Source organism: Python bivittatus, unplaced genomic scaffold (genome assembly GCF_059951505.1).
Source record: "Python bivittatus isolate LINGU-HERP-01145 unplaced genomic scaffold, Pbiv_v1 ctg000480_np1212, whole genome shotgun sequence".
In the NCBI taxonomy this organism is placed as follows: domain Eukaryota; kingdom Metazoa; phylum Chordata; class Lepidosauria; order Squamata; family Pythonidae; genus Python; species Python bivittatus.
In genome coordinates this window covers 67,009,173-67,035,141 of record NW_028277075.1, presented here as the reverse complement: position 1 = coordinate 67,035,141, position 25,969 = coordinate 67,009,173, and the positions used below count along the sequence as shown (strand labels likewise).

The following is a 25,969-nucleotide window of genomic DNA, read 5'->3' as shown; positions in this document are numbered from 1 at the left end:
CCTGCAAAACCAGAGAAGAGATATTAAGTGGTATTAGCTGCCAAGCCTGCTTTTCCTTTAACTTAAGATTTTAGTGCAATTGTATATTCTGAGTACGTGTGTAAGTGTTTTAGCCAGATATTTTTCCTTCATCATTGTAAAGAAAAAAAAAGCAGAAGAATATGTGGGTATATCCAGGGGAGTCTCAAAAGCTGTAGGGTGATCAAGCAGTGAGCAGGAGCCTTGCAAAAATTCCTTCTTCTATCCTGTTATTTCCTGACAGTCTGACCTTGTGATGAATGCAATGACGTACCCAAATCCCTCACTCAGTTTTCAGCCACCCTGCCAAATAATTCCAGTTCTGGAAACATAATAACTTTTATGCAACAAGTGACTTCATGCAATCATATAGGATTACAGTAGGTATTTGGGTAACATTCAGAGATTGCAATTGTGGAGGAGGAAGTGAAATTGAAAAACTGAGATGTGTATGATGTGAGTATCACTTTTAAGTTAACTGGCAAAACTAAGAGAAAGTCTTGCAAACTTTACTGTATTTTCAGACACAAGGAGGCATAAGATACCTTCCTGGATGTGGCCCATTCTTTGTCTTTTTCATTATTTTACTTCAACCTCACTGATCTACTACTGCACCTTCCCTGAAAAGGAGCAGAGTGAGTTGAGACGCAGATAAAAATCGACAAAAATGTGTATATCTGTCATAGACTGGGGCAAAATAAAACTGTACAAATAAAGAGCAGCCACCTTGTACAAACATATAGGACAAATGTACACATACGGTACATAGGAGACATGAAAAAAAATGCAGTCTCAGGTTACTGAAAGCTTTTCACCCATGAATGCTCCATCTATTTCTAGAGTTCTTCTTCTAAACAAGGCAGGGGTGGTGCCAGATCTCCCTCTCTCCTGCTCTTCCCTCCTCTTGTCTCCATTTCAGTTATCAGCTTGCATTATGTCCAGCCAGGTGCCTTCATCTCCTACTCACTGCCTTGCTTTCAATGTTTGCCTCTGTTTGGGAAATGTAAGGTGATCCTCCCTATTCAAGATATTTGGGGTAAAACTTATTTTTCTTTCAAGACAGTGCGTGGTACTTTCAGGATGAAAAATCCCATAACTGATCTAGGAAATACTTAGACTATCTAATGAAGTTTAAGAACACAAGAGCTTTTTCTGAAGATATTCCAGGCACGACAAAGCCTCCATCTTTCAAAAATCTGAGAGTAAAACAAACAGTTGCAAAATACAACATTTGATCACTGAATATTAGCAGCACTTCTTTATCTCAAAGACGCCGCTGTACTACAAGATAGTTTATAATATGGTCAGCAGCAAGGATTTCAGCTGTCTGATAATTTATGCTGAAGAAGTTCTTATGGAAGAGCATAAGCAATGATATTAACAAGCTATGTAGGTTTGCACTAGGAAGATGCTGGAGGCAGATGATCACTTTAATGACAATGGCAAAGGCATCAATTAATGCTGCAGAGGAGAAGGCAATACAGGTAGTCCTCGGGTTACAATGGCAATTGGGACTGGAATTTCTGTTGCTAAGTGACGTCGTTGTAAACTGCAACATCATGTGACTGCATTGTTTAGCAATGGCAATCCCAGCAGTCCTGGCTGCCGTCATAACCCCAGGGCTGCATGGGTCATTAAGCGAAAGAGGTAGGAATCCCAGGCAAGGAGCAGGGAGCGGCACGGGTGCCTTGCATGGGCAATAGGGAGTGAGGGCAGGTTGGCGAGAATTGTGGACAGCCCGGCAAGGACCACGGGCCAGTGCTAGGGAGTGCAGGCAGGCAGAGGGGGTGCTGTAGGTGGGCGCATGCTACAGAGTGCGGGTGGGTGTGTGCTATGGAGTACGGGATTGCTGGGATCTTGTACTCTGTAGTGGGGCTCTTTGGGAGAAAAAGTGGCGGGAGCAAGCTACAGGAGTGACTTGCAATCTTCCCTACCATCTTCCCCATTGATTTTGCTTGTGGAAAGCCAGCAGGGAAGGTAGCAAATGATGATCACATGACTGAAGGACACTGCAACCATTGTAAGTGAGTGTTGATTGCCAAGCATCCAAATTGCAATCACATGGCTGCAAGGGTGCTGCAATGGCCAGAACTTCAAGGACTGGTCGTAAGTACCACTTGTTCAGTACCGTCATAACTTTGAACAGTTGCTGAATGAATGGTCATAACCTGAGGACTACCTGTAATATGTCTTATATTTTTACTAACAAAGCCGCATGGACAGAAAATATAAAATTATTGACAATATAGTGCTGGATGATGGGCCCCTCAGGTCAGATGGCACTCAACATGCTGCTGAAGAAGAGCTAAGGATCTTTCAGAGTACTAATGGTGTTACATGGCTAGATTAAATAGTAGTAGATTGGGATATCTACTACTTGCTCATGTTGCCATACAGGAAAAGAAAATCCAAAGCTGCAAAGACCAAATTACAGTTGGAACATGGAACATAGGAAGCATGAACATGGGAAGGCTCAACACAGTGAAAGATGAAATGAAAAGACTACAAATTGAAATCTCAGGCATCAGCAAATTGAAATGAACTGGGATTGGACACTTTCAGTCAGAAGATCACACTGTTTATTACTTAGGACATGAAAAACAAAGAAGGAATGGCATTGCTTTTATAGTTAGGAAGGGTATAGCAAAAACAGTACTTGGCTACAATGCAATCAATGACTGAATAATACCGATTTGACTTCATGGACAACCCTTTAATATGACAATCATCCAAGTTGATGCTCCAACTACTGATACAGAAAAAGAGGAGGTTGATGAGTTTTATGATCAAGTTCAATTTAAAATTGACAGAACACGCAAGCAAGATGTGCTGCTTGTGATTGGAGACTGGAATGCCAAAGTTGAAAACATTAAAGAGGAAAATGTAGTTGGACTGTATGGCTTAGGAAACCAAAATGAAGCAGGAGAGTGACTTATCAATGTCTGCCATGCCAATTATTTCTTCATAGCTAACACTTTCTTCAAACAACCAAAACAATGCCTCTATACATGGGCATCACCAGATGGCGTGCCTAAAATCAGATTGACTATATTATTGCTAAAATGAGATGGAGGAGCTAAATATAGCATCAACAATATGGCCAAGTGCTGACTGCAGAACAGATCACAAACTGCTCATGTGCAAGTTCCAAGTTAAAGAAGAAGAAGAAAGCCAACCAGTTTCCACAATATGATCTTGAACATGTACCCACCATTTCCAAGGAGAACATCAAGAATCACTTTGAAAACCTGAACCTCATTGATACAGAACCAGAGGAATTATGGAATGAATTTAAATAAGTAGTTAAGGATGAGTGTGAAAAGAGACTGCCAAAAATGAAGAAACAAAAGAAAGCAAACTGGATGCCAGAACAAACCATGGAGATTGCCATGAAGAGAAGAGAAGCCAAAGCCAAGAAAGACAAAAATCTCAGAAAGGAACTTAACAAAGAGAGATGTTAGAAGAGACAAAAAACAGTATCACAACAACAGGTAGAACCACCAGCCTTACAATTGACAATGAAGATATCAAAGTGGTAGATAGCTTCTGCTTTTTAGGATCAACCACCAACAGTAAAGGAACAAGCAGTCAAGAAATATGCTGCAGACTAGCACTTGGTAGAACAACCATGAAGGCCTTGGAAAAGATATTCAAATGCCATGATGTGTGTATACCTACAAAGATCAGAATCATGCAAGCCATGGTATTCCCCATGACTTTATGGAAGCAAAAGTTGGGCTTTGAAGAAGCAGGATAGGAAGAGTATTGATGCTTTTGAATTTGAATACACCCCTGAGAATACTGTAGATAGCCAAGAAAAGAAACACATGGATCATGGGAAAAAATCAACCCAGACTTCTCACTTGAGACACAAATGACTAGGCTCAAATTATCCTACTTTGGACACATTATGTGATGACCTAGCTCTCTGGAGAAGGCTCTAATGCTGGGAAAGTTGGAAGGAAAGAGAAGAAGAGGAAAACCAGCAGCAAGGTGGATAGACTCAGTTACAGAAGTGATGTGTGCACCGTTGGAAAACCTGAAAGACTTGATTAGGGACAGATCATCATGGAGAAAATCTATCTATGTACTCGCTAAGAGTTGACAAAAAGTTAATGGCACATAATCATCAAACAGGCTTGCACAGGAACAGGACAGGAGAATTATACTGAATTGACTGCATAAAGAAATTCAAATAGCTTTTTCTTGGTGATTATAACAGGAAAACAGCAATGGCCTTTTGATTAAGATGGCAAATTTGTTAAGAAGTTGGGGGGAAAAGGGTAGTAATGCACAATTCTGGCAGAAAGGAATATATAGCTAGACATTAAACATAAGATAGTATGCAATTTGAGTATATCACTCTCAATAAAATTAACAAATAGTAATTGATGTTGGTATTAGCAAGTTTCTTCTAGAATGTATTTCAATTGATTAAAATGGCCTGTCTGATTCAGAGTCCACAAAAGCTGCATCAACTTATTTATGTTAACATGAATTAAATGAGCAAGTACAAAATTACTCTCTAATTTTGAACAGCCAGTTTATTCTCCAGCAGTTTCATCATGCAATATGACCCATTCCTCATAAGTAAGCAAGAGGTATTTCACATATATTTTTCTAAAATATCTATTACACTGATTGGTGTATAATTTACTAGCCCTGTTTCTTGAAAACTGGAATCAATGTTCTCAGAACTTATCTTCACAGATCACAGCCATTTGTATTTATTGAATGAAATGATTTAGCCATGATAGAAAAGCCTCCGTCAAATACCACTTTAAAATCTCTCTTGGGATAAGATGAAATTATCTTATGCTGCCTTATTTTGAGGAGAGATGCTAAATGAGAGCTTTACTCTCAGTATAAGAAAAAAACAAACCAGGGGCCCCAGGTCAGAATGACAGCATGCTGCTCTTCTTCATACAAGGAGAGTCAGACCAAAAGATTAATGCACTACTATTTGATTTAGAAATATCAGTAAATGGAAAATTTATTCAAGTCTGTGTAGCTTTCATGCACTGATTGCAAACTGCAGAATTCTCACAGGTAGGATTAAGGTGGGATTTTTCAGATAGCACTGTTTTTGAAACAGAGTGGTTTTTTTTTACTGTTGTTATTGTGGCAGAGGAGGCGGTTATTTCTGCATTCTTCATGTTAACTTCCCTCATAGCTTTTATTTACTTGTTTAGGATTCTTTATAGTGTAAATTAAATCATGCAGATTTTCTAACTGATAATAAGCCTCAAAAGAGGCAGCTTTGGATTTAGTTACTCTACAATTTGTCAGGATCTGAATAGGTTAAGTCTCAACAATGGCAAAAGCATTACTGCTCTCCTACAGTGGACGTACCTAAGTATAATCACGTACCTAAGTATAATCACCGTGCTGGGAACTGGAAGGTCCACCTAAAGTCTATTCTGTCAGTAATGGGAGAGTAATTATATTTGTTTAAAATTAACTACTTATTTGATGGATCACACACACACACCCCATTTTTAAGATGAATTTATCAGTTTTTATCAGAATATCTGTGCAAAGCTAGTTCAACCATCAGGAAGTGGTTCCTTGTTACTGTTGTTAATGGCAAATACTTGCATACTGAACAGAGGCAGCAAGGATTGGTCGAGTGGTTAAGGTGTTAGCCTAAAATCCAGGAGACTGGGAGTTCTAGTCCCGCCTTAGGCATGAAAAACCGGCTGGGTGACTTTGGACCAGTCACCCTCTCTCAGCCCAACTCACCTTACAGGGTTGTTGTTATTGTGGGGAAAATAGGAGGAGGAAGGAGTACTAGGTTTGTTTGCTGCCTTGAGTTATTTATATAAAATAATAAAGGAGGGATTTAAAAAATCAAAAAAAAAGAAAGGATTATGCTACTGAAAATGTCATTTTCCCTAGGAGCATCACTTATTTTGGTATACATTTAAAAAGCACAATGGACACCAGCAAACAAACACTACAGATAACTTTTCCTGCTAGTTCATATGGCTCAAATCTAAAAACAAATTCACTTCAGAATAAGAATTGAGATCCTCACAATTCTGAAAATTACATGAAGATCATCTTGTGATGATCTCCAGACTCCCCCACCTCCTGATGACATATGACTTCTATGCTTCAATCAGTTAAAGGTTTGGAAAAGCACTGACAGAAAATAGAAATAATCACACTCCATGACTGTGAAAGAATTCTGGAAGACTGACTTCTGGAGTGAGGCAAGGAAGGCAAAAACTTCAATGAGCACTTGGAAAACACCTTGTCCTAATGTCACACATGGAAAGACCAAAAGTCAAGCAATGTCCCCTCTAGATTTTAATTGCACCAGTATTTTGTGCAACAAAAGAGAAAGCCAGCCGTGCTGGAGACTGCATACAAAAAATGAAAGAAGATGCCTTTCCTTAGAAACATAACATTTTAAAAAGTATACAAATAAACGTTGACAGACTTCTATCCAATCATAGAATAAGATGTTCTGTCCAACCCCCTACTATGATAGAAATCCAAATTAAAGCATTCCTGAGAGATGGCAGTCTAGCCTTCAACTGAACACATCCGCTGCAGGAGAACCAAACTCCTCCCTGGGGCCATGTTTCCAGAGTTACTTTTCTTTCAGAATCTGGTCCACTATGTGCTTTTCCCCCTCTCTCATTGGAATTGTTTGTATTTGGTCTTTTAATATATTCATTTTTAGAATGCCTTCTTGAGCTCCTTTCCCCAATTAATTTCCGTTTGGCAAGAAAATAATTTCCTGAGCCTCTCAAACCATAGCCCAGCCCATCATACAATTTCGTTCTGGCACAAATCAGGAAATACTACACAGAAAATGTAAATTAGATACTTCTTTTCTTGAGCCAGGGGATATTTCATTCCTAGGGAGGAAAAAAAAATCACATATGCTGTTGTTGTCTACAGAATAAGGACTGTTTCAAATACTCAGCTTGTACTAAGCTCATGTAAAATTATTTTCATATCTCAAGAGAAGTTTCCATCCCACCTTCAATAACCAATGAAAAAGACCATTCATTTACTACTAATATGAAAACAGAAATAAGTCTAATTATAAACTTCTAAGTGGGTATAATGCTTTTCTACATTTCTGCTTTGGAGAATATTTGTGTTTTTTCATCTTCACCATCCATAACTTTCACTTGCCTTTGAACTATCTGACCATTAAACACCTCAGGTGAAAAACAGTATATGTTATCAATTCTTATTTTTTATGTTTTTGATGCCTCCCTATGGATTTCTGCTTGCTTCTTTTAAAGACAAGGCATTACAACATTTTTTCTTACAATTTTCTGCAGTGCTTAAGTCTAGTTCACGATTTTCCTTATCCTCTGCATAAATCAAGTCACATCTATATATGTAAATATTTATATATTACACAAGAAACACACTGTCAGCCCCAATAATCTATTCGCTAGCCAACAGGCATTCAGTGTAACAACCTATTGATCAAGGATGGGGAACCTCTACCCACCAGATGTTGAAAATTACAGTTACCACCACCATAACACTGGTTATGCTGGCTGGAGCTGCTGGGACTATTAGTTTAGCAACATCTGGAGAGTTACAGCTTCATCACTTCTGAAATAGTCCATTATGAAAAGATACACAAATTTATAATTTACTTTCTGATTATATGAAATCAAAATCTAGGCCTCAAAGAATAGCCAAAGTTTCTAAATATGTAATGCTGTTAGGTCAAATAATTAAAGGATTACTTTTGGTTTTTCTTTGAAGAGAAGCTACTCTATATTTAGAATAAAATCTTAAATATTGTCTTGCTATTCAAAAAAAGAACCCAAATGATGAGGTTACAGCCTCTTTGCCCCCAGTTTACCATGGAACCAGCATGCCACATCAACAAGGTCACATTGCTCTTGTGCTGCTTTAACAAATTAATGGCTGGATGTGCTATTTCTCGATATTGGCTCTCAAAGGCAATGAAGATTGGCTTCCGGGAGAGTTCCAGCAGTCTCCAAAGACCTTCCCTGAAAAATAGGCAATGGATTTATAGAATCACCAACAAAAAATGGTTTCTGTAATTATTTATAGTCCTCCACTCTATAGGAAAAGTTTTGCATTTGATTCACTTGTCTAATATATATCATTTCCAAACTCCATTAAGCTTAGAACCTTAAGTTCTAAGTTGCTGAAATGTCAGAAGCTAACATGCAATGTACAAATTTTAGTTTCCTGTGTATCACTTTCAGAGACATAGGAGAGATTTTAGTTGCTGTGAATAAGGGGATCTAGTAGCCTATCAAAAACAGTGGTTGCATGCAAATGTTACATTCCCCAGTCCTTCAACCCTAGGTTGGAAGTCTGGAAATGAGCTACATGGACATAGTCAGCTGAACAGAATATTTATTGTATTAGTTTTTCAAGTCACAATTTACCATCACATTCAAACCAGTGACTTGCAAGAACTTATGAAACAGAGATTGGAAACTAGAATGAATCAATGGTTTGAAATCTTGGTTTGGAGGAATCATACAAGGAAGAGTTTATTAGTTCATGCATCACAGCAAAATGTAGTTTACAAGCCAGTTCAGCATTCAAAAAACAGATATAATGAGAGAAGGGAGCAAGTACACACACATCTTAGAGAAATGACTGTCTGGTTACCTGAAATTATTATTGCACCATTCCTGTTCCAGGTATGGATAAGAAAGAACCACAATAAGGCGTCGACACCGGCTAACATTCATAATCAGATCTGCAGAAGGTTCTGGAAAAGAAGATTTTTTTAAATTTATTTTCTGAGAAGGGCCAACCCCTTGGGGATTTTTTTTATCATTCATCTTTATCTATGCAGGAATATATTATCACTAGCATCCAAATCCAAATTAAATTCAGGCCAGATTAAGTCCCATAATTTGGGACTTAACAACCTTGGCTGTCCTGATGGAAGATCTCTATGAGAGAGACAGGGGGAATACAAACTTCTTGTTCCTTATCAATTTCGCAACAGCTCTTGGTTCTTTTGACTATAGTGTCCTTCAGGAGCATCTCTGTGAAGTAAGGAATTCAGGGCACCGACTGGTTCCTTTCCTACTTCAGGGCTATTCTCAAGAAAAACAGCACTGAGTGACTATATCTCAGTCTGATGGCAATTAAACTGTGGAGTTCCACAGGATGTTATTCTGTTCCTAGTGCTGTCTAACATTTATATGAAAACTCCGGCAGAGACTTCATCAATACACTGATAACAACAGGCTGTATTTCTCTATATTCTCTGAATCAAGAGAATTTGTGCAGCTTTAGACTGGTGTCTGAATCCAGTGATTTTTTTTCAACACGCAATAATAAACTGAAGCTGACTTCTGACAATGGTGGCACTGAAGATAGGTGGCTTCTTGTCCTAGCTGGGAGACACTTCTTCTTAAGGAGATGAGTTTCAGAATGCTCCTGGAGCCATCATTATCAATGGAGACGCATTTCTTCCTCTGGAAGGAAAGCTTTTTTTTCTGCTCCACTTGACTACTATCTATAGCTAGTTCCTGGAGAGGGCTAGCCTGACCACAGCTATCTGTGCACTAGCAATATGCAATGCTTTCTCCATTATACGTTACCCTGGTTGTTAAAATCTGACGATGCTCTGTTATTATTGCTTTATTGCCAGGATTTTGCTGTGAGGCAGCAACTTTGATCTAGTGGTTAACAAAGATTAGAAACCAGGAGACTGTAATTTCTGGTCCTGCCTTAGGCACAGAAGCCAGCTGGGTAGCTTTGGGCCAGTCACTTCCTCAGCCCTAGAAAGAATGATACAGGCAAATCGCTTCTGAAAATGCCATTAAATATGACAAGGAGACTGCAAGGACTTGTCTCTGTAGTCACCAAGAGTCAGGCTTGACTCCATGGACCATAACAACAAGCCCAAGAGAGGGCATTCTCAATACAGGTGTCTCAAGTTAAAATTCTTTTCCTCCTCAAGCATGTTGCCAAGGGATGAAGATTTCAGCATCAGCTGAGAATACATTGGTTCATCTAGATTAATAAGGTATTGCTGTGTTCTGATGTTAAGGTCATGTATTAAGAGGTGCAAAATTTGGTGATTCAGGATAGAATGTTCCACAGAACTTCAAGAAAATAAGTCTGTTTGTCCAGAGAGGAAATAATTTTTGGTGCTGGAATGGAAGAGTCTGGAGAAGGTTCAGCATGGTCCAGATAGGAAACAGAACATTCTGGAATTTTCTAGGAGCTTCTATTCCTGAATCACCAAATTTTGCACATCCCTATACATTTAAGGTTTTATTCCTTTTTGACAGAATTATTATATTACAGAAAAAGTGATAGTTATTAGAAATCAATAATTGAGTGAAATATTACAAACTGCCAAAACAGGACTGACCCTGTAAGTTGCGCAGATAGACTGGAATACTCTGGAATACTCTGAGTTCTTTAGCATAAACGCAAATAAATAGTTTCTTAACATATCAAGCCTAAGCAATACAAGTATGAGAACTTTGGGTCCCAAGAGGCAGCAGGCCAACAAAAATAATCTATTCACATATGTTCTCTGAAAGACATAAGTGTATGAAGTTTATCCAAAATTAGCAATATACTATATCATAAGACAATCTTTGAATAGTCAGGGTTGTACTACGAATGTATCAGTGTGCTGAATAAACATAAAAAGGGTTATAGGCAGATGGTATCTTCTCTCTCCTCACAAATATTATATGGCAAAAGAGAACCTTTTTTTTTTTTTGTATCACTGAGAATCTATCTACCAAATGTTTAATTTCTGCTTCACAGAATCTTAATGTTCTCCACGTTGAGAACTTGCCATGTATTTCAAACAACTACAGATGCCAACATATGCCAAAGGAAAAACCATAATTTGCAGAGCTTCTAAGCTTCTGTAATAAGTGAATCCCGAAGCATACATGTTTTCCTTCCCTTTGAAACTGGATGCAGGGATTGAATTAGAACTTAATTACAATTGACTTCAACAAGATATACTTTAAAAAAAAACTTTACTCATAGATCTCCTTGAAGAAGGATTGGAGTTTATACTTGAAAACATTACCTTGAGCATATAGATAGTGTGGGAAAAACTCTTGGTTCAAGACAGAGAGCTCTTGGGACACACCTAAATGCTATATGATATCAGTGGGAGGAGCTACAGCTTCTTCAGAATATCACCACTGATACCACATGATCTCAGGGAACTGCTGCTCCAAAGAACTCCAGGACTTGTAGCAGCACCTCTTAAGGAACAGATCTCCTCTTTCATATGCTCTTCTCTTTCATTATTTGTTGAAAAAAGTGCAGAGTTCTGGGGAGAAACCTGTTGAAGTTTCACTTCAAAATATTGGAAACAATTTCAAGCAACAGCTCCGTGATGAGAAGATGGAGGGGCTGGAGCTTCAGGAAAGAGAAGTTCTGTGGACTGGTGGGGTAAACCCTTTGACTAACACAGAGCAATTTCCACTGTCCTGATATTACTCTGTAGAAATTCTGTATTCTGCATTTCCTTCCTTCCTTCCTTCTGATAACTGTCTGAAAAACTGAGCTGGTATTCAAATATACTGTAAAATATAATGTCCTGAAAACAAAGATCACATTTCACTCCAGTAAGTCAGCATTCAAGTAAAGCTAGTCTATTATGAACATGCGGACAAACGAGCAAATTAAATTACAGATTTCTCTTGATTCACTCAAATCATTCCATAGGCCTTCATGAGGTATCTTTTAATAGCAAAATATTCAAATTTATTAGATGTTATTTAACCCATATTCCATTTAAAGGAAAGAATAGGGCTGGTTTGCTTCTGGGAGGCCTCCTGTTCCTACTTTCATGTCCCAATTGAAAAAAACTCAGTTAATTCTCTTTCGGTGACATTGTAGTATCACTGGATGGCCTCCTGCAGTTCTCCACAAAGTCAGGAAGCTAGGGTGTAACTCCAACCTACTAAACACTGCCCATTTCTTATGCCAAGTTCTTACCTGAGTTGGGCAGAATGTCCTTATCATCTAAAAAGAGCTTGTAACCATAGCGATTCTCTAGCTGTGGCTTCACTATAAAATTCACAAATTTTCTATCATCCACTGAATCAGTGTAAGACACATATGCATCATAAATTTTTCCATCTGTAGAAAAAAGCATAGGGAAACACAGTATGTTATGCTAACAGATTAATTTTAAAAAATCAATCCCATCTAATTCCCATAGTACCAAGAGCTTTTTTCTTGTGGAATTTCAAAATGGGGTGGAGAGAAGGGATTGACTTTGATACTATTGGAGTTTGGAATAACCCTGGAGGCAATGTCATATAAACAGATGGAATGGTAGACAAAATTAAACCATACTTTTGAACAAAAGATGCAGAAAATAAAATGAAATAAATTACAGACACACTCTCCTTCCTAGTGTGCTCATCTATTGCACAGAGCCCTAGGTGTCAAAAGGCAGCAGGCTGGCACCTGTTCTAGCCTCTAATCATTCCCATTTGAAAGGAAACTATAAAAATATTGGCTTGGCTAGAATTTTAAGATTCCATATAATTTCTAATAAACTCCTCTCTTCTCTCAATGACTTCTTCAAATGTTAAATATTCTGAATCAAGAGGAAAAGGGACAGATATATATACCATTGATTTCTACTTCTCCATAATGATTCCGATACCAGAGCAGGACATTCAGTCGGCACTTCACATACATTACAGCTATGAACAGCAGGAGTGCTACAGCAAAAAATGCAGCTAGCACTGCACCCAAATGCCCAGCAGTCTCATCTGAAAAGGAAAGAAACAACATTAACAACAAATCATGGTAAAATAGTACAGTATAGGATGAGTTAAAAATGGAATTTGATTCTGTGACTTGGAAAAAAATAGATGCATTGCTATCTAAACAAGAAAACAGGCAGTCCCCAGTTTAAGAACGAGTTCCGTTCCGGAGGTCTGTCCTTAAGTCGAATTTGTATGTAAGCCGGAATAGTATTATAGTATAACACTATATAAGTAGTATTGTGTAATGAGCTCAAACTGTTGTGTACTTAATTCGAATCATTGTGTATTTAACTCAAATTTTGCTACAATAGGCTCCATTCTTACTACAGGTGGTCCTTAAACTGGGTGTTCTTAACCCGGGAATTACCTGTAATAACAACACAACTACAGAGTTGAGCAGAACTTTAAAAATGGAGAGTTAAATTTTTCTGTGGTAAGTATTCCTATTCACAAAACAATAAATTAAAGGCCTTAGGATGAAGGATGGACGTGAAGTAAATTCTTCACATACCTCAGAGCCAAGTTTATCTTGTTATGTTTGTACACAGACACTTTAAGACGTTTTGCACCTGGACGTTGCAAGAGCGTGCTCTAAAAAAGTCTGGAGAATACTTCTTTAACAATAATAGAACTTCCAGAATGACTGAGGAACTGCCAATGCTTAGAATATCAAAATGCAGTCTGCCCTCCCCCAAATTCCAAACTTAAAATATTTCAACATTTACTTTTTTGTTGAGGAGAAGAAAGGTCTCTTTTAAGTCAAGCTCAACTCTGGCTAGTATAAATGGATACATATGTTCTTTGAAGTAGCCAATCCAAGTTGAAGCTCAGCTCCTAGAGACTTCACAGACACACCCAAGTAGGGATATTTTTTAACAATATGGAAATGAAAGAGTGCAGGTTTTCACAGCTGTTACTTATTGGTGCAATAACAACTGGGAACTTGTGCTAACTTTTTGCTAGCTATTCCACTGGCATTTTCAGGCTAGAAAAACAGCAGTCCATATTCAGTATCTCATAAGGCAGAAGTCATTTCACAGAATGGAAGTGGTTTGCCACTATCTTCTTCCAGAATGTTTTTTCAACTTTCCAGCCTAGTCTACAACCTTAAAAATTTCATTGTTTGCTGGTGCCATCATGTGGCAATTTCTCTCCTTAGATTCACAATGATAGCTTGTCACAATGAGCTCCTAAGTTAGTGCTGCTTCTCATTCTCAAAAGCCCAATGTTTTACCCGCCCTCTTTTAATTTGAGCACAAACATCTTTATCTCCTCCAGGAACTCAAGACAGCAAATACTGTATAATACCCCCTCCTCCAATTTTATGCTTGCAAAAATCACCCAGCAGATGGAATGCAAACTCAGCTGTCAGATTCTTGCACCCCATGTTTAAAGCTGACATTAAAAAAAGAATGCAAAAGACTGTACAAATGTTTATTTTGTCTATGACTGTACAGCAAATAAATAAATATTTCAATTCATTAGTTTGTTATCTGGTTAATAGAATCAGAAAACTGCTCTTGAATGGATCTATAGGTTATTATTATTATTTTGTGAACTCACTATCAAACAATGCTGTGCACATCTAGCTGCAGCAATAATCAACAGAATCTTTTTAACAGATTTCCTTTTGAATGGGTACTGACCATTCTACCTGTTTTTTTCAGTGTAAAAACAGCACACTACCTGTTTTTTTCAGTGTAAAAAGTGCTGTACTATTTCTAATGAAGCAGGCAAAAACTCCATAATTTTCATCTGAAGTCATGTTTAGTGCTAAAGCACTGGAGATAAATATTTTGGTTTCATTGTCACTGAACCTGGGAAGCAAAAAAAAAAAAAGTTAGCATACTTCTAAGTATTGTTATTTTGGAAGAAGAGCACAGGATGAGAATCAGAAAATTTCAATCAGAGGTGGACTACCCAGAAACGTTAGGGTGCTTACAGACAGAGGGTTCCTAATGCTACCTATGAAAGTACACTGTGAAGCTTAATCTTTTTTCCTTAATGGACTTGATTTTAGTAATGAAACAAAGGCAACAGAAGAAGTAATGGGAAAACATGGAAGAGTTATTCATGATATGAACAATGCCTAGATCCCTGTAAAATTCCACAAATGCAGCAGGGTGGATTACATATTAAAAGTCTTATCCAGATTCCATCATATACTGTACCTCTGTTGAAACTCTAGAAAGGTGTGTGATGTTCATGGATGGAGAGTCTTTGGATGTTATGAAACACTGGATCAGGGAAAGTGATAGGCTTTCCATTGCCATATTTAACTTCTAAGAAGACCTAAGCAAATCTATGCTATGGAAATACTCTTTCTGTTTTAGCATGTCCATCTTGGTAATCTTGGCCTTTTCTACTACAAAAATGAGTTTGCATCTGCAAAGATGTTACCTGAATTGGACAACAATTAGCTTTGACTATAATTTGTGATTTACACACGGTCACATAGTCATATTCGATATGCTATTTTTCTTTGTCTTTCCAAGCCCCCCCCCCCAAAAAAATCAGGAAAAGCAGCAAAAAGCTTGTTACAGGAAAAAAAGGTTTTGTTTTCTCACCCAAAATACATAGTACCTTCCTCTCTCATCCTTCTCATGTAATTTCCAATCTCCCTTCTGTATTCTCCCTTCCTTTCCCAAGGCTTAGCGTGCAAACCTATGCAAACATGCTTGGGAATAATCATTGACCTCAATGGGTCTTCTTTCTAAGTAAATAGTCTGAACTGGATTGTAAATTTCTAAAGGGAGAGGCAGAGACCTTATTTTTGGTTTAAACTGTATTAATGTTATTACTGAGTAGCTAACCAACATATTCAACTTGTTCCTAGGTTTTCAATTCTGTATCCGTATTTAAAACCCTCCCAGAGTTTCTTTCATTTAACACAGTTCTTTCCATTTTTTTTAGTCAAGGTTTCTTTCAAAGAAAACATACTAGCAGCAATTACCAAAACTCTTGCCTATTTCCTGTTCATCTGCCTACCCTCCATCCAAGACCTTCTTCTCATCCACAAGACCAGAGGTTCAGGTGATAGAGACAGACTAGTTGCCATTACTGTGATTCCACATGGCAAAGAAATAATTTCTCCAGCCTGAAGGAAAAACCCACTTTCTTCAGGAACATTGATCAATCCAAGCAAATGTGCTTTGGTGACAGAAGCCTCAGTTCACTGAAGGTCTTTTAAAAGGAGCAGATTGGGAATTGTGGAAAGATTAGTTTTGCCTAGTTAAAGGGAATGCTGTGTAAATTGTTATATGGGCAATAGGCTTGGTTCTCAAGAACGGAATCAAACCAGTTAGTTTACACTGGTGCACATAAACTAGCAGAGATTTGGGAAGATCCCATTTCTCTCCACTCCTTTTGCATACAAATGAATTGTAGGTTCTAGTTGGGGAGCAGGCTAATGTTTTACTTAAAATGTGTTTTTGATTTCTTTTTTTCGTCCTCAAGGAGAAAATGGGTATGAATTTTTAATCTAACTCTCTTTAAACTTGAGTTTTTGTTCTTTTTTTTCCCTCTTTCTTTTCTTTCCCTTTTAAAGAGTCATAGTTAATTATTATAGTCAATTAGTTTATTTTTGTCATTTTTACCTCTGGATTGACTATCAAGCTGGATTGAAACTGCCTGCTTTGATCATAACAGTTACCAAAATTAGATCAAAACTGAAAACTAAACCTAACTGCAAAAAAATGTAGTAGAATGAGTCCAGGAAAGTAGACTCCCCCAGACAGAAGAAACAACTAAGAATTGATAAGCTACTGACAAGTAAAGATATGAATAGAGTTAAGCCCTTTATTTATGCTTAACAAATTTGCTGTGCTCAATTCTGACTGTGACAGATTTTCTATCCTGGGCAGTAGGCTGAAAGGACAGGATTCATCAATTAATATTATGCCAGAGAAGAAGTGCATAGCCGATATGATACTGCTTACAGAAGTGTTCAAGTGGGAAAAAGCAAGCCTAGCTTTCTACTAGATTATACAGCTGAATAACATCTGCTTATAGGCCAGACTGTTTTTGAACAATTATTGGCAATCAATAACAAAATTAATTAGCTTAATATATCTTTCCAGCTTTATGCCCAAGGGCATTGTGAGAGTCATCCCCAAGTCACCTAAGGCAGTGATAGACAGTGAGAGTGAAAGAAACAGAGACAGAAAAAATATATAAATCTGACTCCCACAAAGGGAAAAGACAAAGGAAAAACAACATATGGCATACTCACTGAGGATCATATCAAAATAAACAGGAAGCCTCCTTCACTACATTAAGATCATTTTGTCCAACCCAGCTGAGTGATTCCACAGATAGCTTTGAACAAAAGAAACCACAGAAAGTGGAATTCTAAAAGGTTTACTTTAAAAGTTTCTGTGGTGAAACTATAAGCGTCCTATTGTGTAACCCAGAGGTCCTCAACTTTTGGAGGAGCCTAAGTGGAATCAAGTATACAACAGATTTATTGGCTTAGGTTTCTCTACCAGTCAATTCTCACAGGCTCTGAGCAGCTTACAGCAACCAACACAACACAGGACTAAAAAAAGAGACAACTACAACCACTAACAGAACCAGTCTGTTGTGCCACAATCTAAGGACAGAATAAAGCTCACTTGTTCCCAAATGCTCTCCTAAAGAGTCATTCTTATGAAATGTGTCCACTCATAAAATGTTGGGATGGTAGCCTTTGAGTAAGAGCATCAGAAAGAGAACAAAAAGCACAAATAAACTACACACAAACCAAAAAAATCCAAGCATTTGAATCCATTCGGCTTCCGCGGCTCAGAAAGAGGCACCCCAAACTATTGGTGATAGACCAGTTTGGAATAACGTGGTCTGATTCTGGGCCTGGGAAATGCAGGAGCCTCCCAGGGCTATGTTAGCCACCACAGCCACCCAACTTCTCCAGCTATGGCTGGAGTCCAGGCAGTTCTACTATTCTTTGTTTATTGTTAAAGATGAAACTGGCCTTTGAAGGAAGAGCAAGGGGAAGAGGACCAGAGAAAGCACCTCCTTATATATTGCGTCTACTCAGCCAAGCAGATGATCATGTTCTTTGTTGGCTTTCTCTGGTCTGCCTCTTCTGCCAGCTTTCTCCCCCACTGCCCCTTCTAAGCTTACCAGGCAGTGCAAAGAAGCTTCATTCCCTCCCACTCCAACTTTTACCGAGCAGCTAAAGTGGTATAACTCTTGAATCAAAGTAAATTCTTCATGATTATATGGACACAAGCATGCAGTTTGCTTGGCAACAGTACAGAAGCAGTTTGCCATTTCCTTCTTCTGGAATATTTTCAACTTCCCTGTCTAACCTACAGCCATGGCATTTCCTGGATATCTCCTATCCAAATGCTAACAAAGCCCTACCTGTTCCACCTCTGGGCCCAACTACGTTTCGTCAGTTGCAAAGCAACCCACCAGCCCAGGCTCTGGCCACTTGCTATTGTCATTTCTAGTCAAAAGAGTAAACAGACAAAAGCAAAGTGCTAAGGAGAAGGAGGGTGGAGAGAGGCCTGCGGAACCACCAGACAAGTTTTGTAGATGCTGCATTGGGGGTGATAGGCCCAAAATGTACCAATTTGTTACTGGAGAAACGTAAATGATTTTTTTCCATTTAGAATTTGATTCTATTACTGAATTCACAAGAATCTAATGCCCAGATTCCCTGGGTGGTGGTAAGCACTACGCTGATGGAAATATATAATACAGCCCATGTCATCCACAAACTTTATATATACGTTTCCTCAGCAGCTGAGCATTACCACACACCATAACTCTGTGAAGGAGTGTTCATGTTTCTTCTAAAGGTGCAAAAACTAAGACAACTATTCTCCCACTCTCTAATGAGACATACAATAATTTCTCATTTTAAAACAAACTCCTTTCTGTTTTTTACACACGTGCCTTTTCTAAAGGTTCAGGATAAGTATTCCTTCCTATAAGGACAGCAAATGCAGCTTCCATTCTATAAAGCCAGTTTCATTGCAAACTTGCTTCTTATTCTAGAAGATCAGCAGGGCTAACTGTCTAGATAAGCCCTTATAAAAAGCTGATCATTTTCTTCAAAAGATCTTCAGAGTTTGGGAGACTTCCTATTCTCCTCGCTGCCACCATTATGCAACCAAATAAAGACAACTTTATGTAAAAGTTTTCTTACCACTGAGTATAAGAAGGATGAGTTTTATTGTCTAACAACTGATTATCTTTCATCCAGTGCAGGTCAAGATCACAGTTGTTACTGAAAGGCAGCTGCACAGTGCAGTTCAGTGTTATTTGACTTTCCAAAGCTTGCTCCATAGTCAGATTGCTAGAGGGATAAAGGAAGTGGGGAAGCATACTGCAAAGATCTGTTGGAAGAACAAAAATAGATTTTTTTAAAAAGAGACTGAACTTCCAGCCGCTTTTCACAAATCCTCAACTGATTATTTACAGCTGACTAATACAACAGGATAAGTTAAGCCTAGTCTGGCTGAGATCTGCATCCTAGTAACTACCTGCCCCCCTTCTTGTCACACTGATTTCCCTATCTCTTGGGATAGCTATATGTGTCATTGCATACCCCTGTCCTTCCATCTGACTTTAAAAAGGCACAGTGGCCAGATTCTCAAGAAAACATACTATTTCTCAAATAAAAAACTATTGGGTACATGGCAGGGCAGGGGAGAGAAAGTGTCTACACAGAACTCTAAGAAGCAATAATAATTTTGACATCTCATATTAATGATTAACTTTATTATTGCCAGTAACTAAATTAACATCAATGCCTGTTCAGAGTCCAATAAAGGTCTCTAACTTTCACGCTATATGCTTGTTCATCCATTATAACATACAGTATGTATGGAACTTTTGCACATTTTTTTTTTACTAGCTAGGGGACAACATCTAGCTGATCTTGGCTAATCTCAGAAAGCTAAGCAGGACTGGATCTGGGTAATGCTTGGGTGAGAGACCATCAAGAATTTCTAGGGCTGTAGGCTAGATTGGGAAGATGATCGATCTATCTATCTATCTATCTATCTATCTATCTATCTATCTATCTATCTATCTATCTATCTATCCATCCATCCATCCATCCATCCATCAAGCAGGGACGGGCAAACCATTTCTGCTCTCAAGAAATCTACAGTACATGAACCTGTCCATGAAGGAGGATTTTTTTTTTTTTTTTGGTGCCAATGTGATGGAAGGCATGGGAAAGGAGGATCCTGGAATGGAGCTTCAAGGTTGCAGGGAGCGGGAGAGGCATTCCAAGCATCTCCTCAGCCCCCAGCTGGAGCATGTGAAAGTGAAGAGAAGGAGACTGGCCCCTCCCTAAGGGATTCAAGGTTATAGTTGCTGTCATTGGGTTAGTTTGGCGAGATTCTGTCTAGTAGGTGTAAGCTAATAAAGTAACTGAGCTGTTCCTGGACTGTCTCGTTGCGGTTCTTGAGCTGAACCTGACACCTTTGAGTCAGGGTTGACTCCTGGCAACTGCCTGGAGAAGTTCCTGCAGTTTTCTTGGCAAGATTTCAGAAGTGGTTTGCCATTGCCTCCTTCCTAGGGCTGAGAGAGTGACTGGCCCAAAGTCACCCAGTTGGTTTTGTGCCTAAGAACTCACGGTCTCCCAGTTTCTAGCCTGGTGCTGTAACCACTATACCAAACTGGCTCCCAAAGGAGGATTTATCCTTACATAATTTCAGAATCCTTGAGGGGGGGGAAAAACCCTCACTATGGAAAATAACCTCACTATGGAAAATAACTGAAATTCAGCATCTAAAGGTATGTAAGGGGATCCAGGGGATAATGATGTAGAACTAGTTACAGTAGTGTCATACGACGTAGCCAGCCTTGCTATAATTTATAATTTCTCTTTCCTTTATAGCCCTTCTTTTCTCAAAGCTAGAAATCAAGCCTCGTTTATTTCTTTACTTTTTAAAAAATGAAATAATTTTGTAAAAATAGGTATTTGCATATTTGCCCAGAAATTAAGTCAATCCATGTTATTCTGCAGATTAGATAGTACAGAGAGAAGAAATCTGTGAGAAGTGCAGACACTCAAACTGTGGATGCATATGAAGAAGTGAGAGGGCCCGTCCCTTCAGAGACATAAACCCATCTATAATCCTTAGAAAAATAACACATATTTTTATTACAGAGAAATACTACTTTTGATGCTAGCAACCAATTCCTAGCCAAGTCAGGACAACTTTAAGATTCTTGTTTGGCTATTTTTATTTTTTAGAAAAGTGAAGTGCTTCACAGTGGCATTTTATTCTAAAATTTGTCATATAATACAGAATGGAAAGAAAGGAACATTTATCTCTTCCAAATGTTCTTTTAACCAACAGTAAATAAAATAGTGGTTTTTTCCCACTTCAATTTAGAGCTCAACCACACAGCTATTTCTGCATTATTAGTCAGAAATGCTGAAGTGATCAGAAATAATATATGAAAAAGTACAATAGTATGCACAGAAACTATAAATAATATCACATGTAGCAAAAGCAGAATAGGAATGCTCATCTTAGCACTTTTTATAGCTTCCCCAATCTCTTCTCACAATTCTAGTTCCATCACTCATTATTACAATGAAATTTAAAGACCTTTTCTCTTTTCAGTGGTGCCTCATAACAACAGAGTATTCTTCAGTCATTTGTTTTAATTGCACAAATTAGTTTGCAATCTGTTTTTACAATTATTTATGCTACCCCAGGTACAATATCAAAACAGTGAAGGGCTTAAAGAAACTCTACAAATTTGTGTCTTTTCACAAACAGATGTCAATTTCTATACATTTCCTACTTCAACACACAAAACAGGCTAGAAATAAATATTATGGCCAAGAGAATGCTGTTGCCAAAAGCAGACATGTTGCACCTTCTCTTCCTCATTAAGTAAATTTCCATAAGGAAATTGAGGTAGTGCAATAACATACTGCAAGTTTACTCACTGCTGCAAACAGAGCCAAAGAAACGGGATCAGATAGGAAAAACTCATTATGCAGTGACAGGATCTCACACATTTTACCTTACTAAATCAGTCACAGACTAACACAGATAGATCAAAAGGGCTGAAAGTACAACTCAGATGATCATGAAGATATATTCAATGCCCTTACTCTGAGGGAGGGAGGGAGGGAAGGAAGGAGAGAAAAGCCAAGCCAAGCCAAACCTGTTTTTTGGTTTAGGTATAGATCAGCTGTGAGATCTTGTAAAAGCTAAAATTAGATAGAAAACTGATCTCTCTCAAAACGCTAGTAGAACTGCTTCTCCTAGGGTTAGGCAACATGCTCCCCAAAACCTATGTCTGTGGTCACTTCTCTCATTTCTTTTACTCACCTGCCATGTCCAGCTGAATAGTAAAGGAGATATTTCTTTGATTATTCAAGTAGAGGGTACAGGTGTAGTTGCCTGCATCGTTCGCCCTTGGGTGCTCAAAGGTGAGGTATGCAGTTGTATTCTGCAGCGTGCTACGCAGGTGGCCTGAGGAGGAGAGGTTAAGCTGGTGGCAATCTTTGCTCCACTGGACACTGAAGTCAGAGGCAGACTGAAGTAGCCGGAGGCTCTGATTATCCAAAGGGCAGAACAAATGATTAACAGACTCTTGTCGGATCCAAATGGTATGATCATACAAATGATCTGGGTCCACACAGGATAAATTGGAGGCTAATGAAACCATCCAAGAAATAAGTTAGCAATAAAGCACATCAGTTAAATAGCAACTACTGTATGTATCCTATGCTGTAGAATCCAGTCATACTTTTACAGCAAGTAAAGCACAACCAACTCCCCAAAGCTTCCAAATCATTCACTCGTTACAGGAGTTACTTAGCAGCAAAACTATGAACGGAGCAGTCATCACGAGCAGAATATATCGCAACTTTAACTACATGGACAGATATCAAGATAGTAAAATGGCTTATGCCACAGATTGTCTGCCAATCTTTAAAACAATCTAAGTAGCAAATAAAGCATTTCTAAATCAAAGAGCACATTAACCCTATGATTTATTCTACTGTTCCCACTACAACATTTCCCCAACACACACACATACACACACACACCCCTTCTAAGAGAAACAAAGAGGAAACAAGCATTTTTTAAAAAGGAGGGAAAAATTATCAGATACGTTAAAGACTGAGAGAAAGGGGGAAAACCCTGTACTGGTAGCATTCTCTGGATTATTTTTAGATCTGGAGGGTTTTTTGTGTTTTTTTTTTTGACACACAGTGGTTCCTGACTGCCACTACTGGCATGAAAGGGATTATAAATATGTTTCCGTAGTAAGTTACTGCATGATCCCTTCACCAAAAATGCTTATGACTGGCAGGAGAGTAATGCCATTTATACATAGTAGTTCATTACTATTGATACCCTGCCAGCACTGACATTAAGTTAAATTGATATCCTGCAGTTAATGTGCCACTAACTATTACTAAGAGTGTCAGAGAAAAAGCTCAAATTATGAATCCTTGCTTTACCAAGAGCTGTTGCTAGTTTTGCACATGGAAGACAGCAGGTATAAACAAAAATGGCTGGCCAATTATAATCGAGAGCCAACCAATTCTAATAACATTAAAAGGACCTGAAGCTGCTACAAAATGCATATTTAAAACAGAATATTAAATCTTGCCGAACTCAGTGAGGCATACAGTAAATAAAGAAACACTCAGCCCACTTGTTTGCCCTCTCATAAGCGGAACTACTCCATAAAGTCCATCTACAGAGTCGTCCTGCCTTTCAGCGCTTCATGTCATGATTTTTCCCTTCTATTCAAAAGCTACAAATGAAAAGGGGGGGGAAAAAACCCCAAGAACTGCACCATCATTCTAAGGAAGCTTATTTAATTGTTACAATTGGGCTGAGTCCCTACTGGCATGTGAATACTGTATGTTGCATTTATCTGTTGGTTAAAGACCTCTTTCCCTGCTCGGGAACAAGCTGCCTGCAGAAGTGCTGTTCTTTCAGCACATCTGCAAACACCCATGGGAAATGCTCATAGACCTAGATTTGACCACAGACATGTTGATCCCTTTGATAGGACATCTCTTAAATAGTTTAATTCTTTCCAGATCTCTTTCTCAACACTTAACTTTACAAAGTGGATATCTATTTAGAAAAATACTCTGATAAATGGAGGTTAAGGGCTAGAATCACCTGGAATGAAAGAAAAATCATTGCTCATAGATTATATACATTTCCTTTTTTCACTCCTGGTTTACATATCAACTGAGAAGCCTGCAAAACATGTTTGACTAGATCTTTAGACAAGCAGATCAGAGATTAGCATTAGAGACCTTATTTTATCATTGGCCCAATTATTGCTGCTGACAGCACACTTTAGCCCGGGCATCCTTTGGGTGATGAATTCAGTCTGGTCCTAAAAATATATAACCGCAACCTAGAAAAGGCCTCATGGGATATAAAAATGATTATCTCATGCTGAGAAAATTATCTCCATGACTGAGGGCTATTACTGTGAATCTCCTGTCCTTCAAGGGCTAGCCAGAAGAGAGGGCCTTCAAAACAAATCTTAATACCCAACTAGATACATTCACATGGATGTAGACAGTCCTTTAGACAACCTGATCTTAAATAAGTTTTTATGGTTAGAGTTAGATTTCAAATTGGGCCCAGAAAGTAGACAGCCAGTATAAATAGCACAAAACTTCTTGAAATGTGCCTGGCCAATACTTTAGTAGCTGCATTTTAAACCAGTTATACTTTCTAAACCTTCTTTAATTAGCACTTAACACTGTCATAGAAGTTCTGCCAATTTCTGAAACACTCCTCCAAGTAACTGAACTTAAGCTCAGAGCCCAAAGCAATTAATGACAAAGGTAGCTTAAGTGGAAAGGAAGGGGGGAGAGAGAGAAATGTGTAATGAGAAAGAACACCCTGTTAACCTTCAGTTCACTAGATTGCTCAAAGAACAGAGAAATGGTCTTATGAACAATGTGGCTACAGCCCAGACAAAAGCAAGACTACTTTATCTCACAGGGAGAATGAACTGGCTGCTTTAAGTGACAGATGCTGGGAGCAGAAGGTGATATCCCTCTTGCCTCTTTCAACAATTCCCCTTGAGATTCCTTTCTATTCTTATTCTCCTGAGTTGATGTCTTTGTGTTAACAATGACAGCTTGCTTTTGGCTCAAGTGAGTTGACCAAGTATCCTAACTTAGTATCTTTTTCCAGTATGTCACAGGGCCCAAACATACACCATGCCAGGCAACAACACAGCCTTGCCATGAATGAACAAGACTGCACTTGTTGGCTGTCCTGGCAAGTGGGATTTATCCATGACGCCCTGCACACAAGCAAGTATCACATACAAGCATGTGTCATTCTGATCATATCATAAATGTTGGGGTTGCTGCTGTATTTGTTGGAATGCAAAAACTAGTCAGAGTAGTGATCAAACAAGAGTGAGGTTTGCCAAATTTGAATTGCTAGTCTCATCAGCAGTTGAATATGAACAAGATGAAGTACTTGTAAGGATATCATCTAGTCTTGGGTCAAACTTTAGACATGAAACATCAGTGCATACACTGCAAACTTGAGTTTATAAACTGAGTATTCTTGTGAAAACAGTTTATCATTATGCGTTCTCACATCATGGAAAGTTAGCCTGGAAAGGAAAATCAATTATTTCCTCTGTTCTTTTTTAATTGGTACAATAAATTTAGATGAATGCCTGCCATGCGAAATGTCTTCTTGTAAAACAGTACATAATTCTGATTTTATGTTGATACTGAAAATTCTGCAAGTAACCTTCCAGAATTTTCATTTGTGACCATACATGGAAGGATGATTCAGACAAACTGGCACTTCACAGTCAGAGGAATTCCATTCCACATTTCTTCATTTAAAGCAAGCCAGAATTTATCTCTTTCTTAATATTCACAGCTATAGGCATATATCCCCTGTATATCAGAATTGGAATACAATTTAATTCCATAAATTGCTGGTTCAAAAGAAGGTGCAAGCTATGTTTTTATTTCAAATGAGGAAAAAGGAGAAAATTACTCTGCATCATCCTTCCCCAATCTAGGTATCCTCCAGATAAGCAGACTTCAGTATTCTCTAGTCAATGTGGCCCACATGTCTGAAAGATATCTAAGCTGAGAAAGGTTGCTCTGGAAAATGGAGAATAGAAAGCAATTGTGCTCTTCCACTATTTCATGCTGCTATGCATCTCCCAGCTGATGAACTCATTCATTCATTCATTCATTC

At 38.4% G+C, this 25,969-nt stretch overlaps 1 protein-coding gene across 2 annotated transcripts in view; it reads right to left on the bottom strand.

Annotated features, from left to right (window-relative positions):
* Positions 1 to 25,969, bottom strand: part of SIGIRR (single Ig and TIR domain containing) — a 37,269-nt gene that overhangs the window by 7,554 nt on the left and 3,746 nt on the right. Inside the window, exons 2-8 of one of the 2 annotated variants that reach the window (XM_007428222.4) lie at positions 22,076 to 22,219; positions 18,916 to 19,105; positions 14,448 to 14,578; positions 12,621 to 12,764; positions 11,977 to 12,120; positions 8,650 to 8,752; positions 7,862 to 8,012 (exon numbers count right to left, since the gene is read on the bottom strand). In XM_007428222.4, the coding sequence (XP_007428284.1) occupies positions 7,862 to 8,012; positions 8,650 to 8,752; positions 11,977 to 12,120; positions 12,621 to 12,764; positions 14,448 to 14,578; positions 18,916 to 19,105; positions 22,076 to 22,082 (870 nt within the window). In that variant the 5' untranslated portion in view covers positions 22,083 to 22,219. Of the gene's footprint in view, positions 1 to 7,861; positions 8,013 to 8,649; positions 8,753 to 11,976; positions 12,121 to 12,620; positions 12,765 to 14,447; positions 14,579 to 18,915; positions 19,106 to 22,075; positions 22,403 to 25,969 lie in introns of both variants that reach the window. The other variant, XM_025166668.2, reaches the window with a different exon arrangement.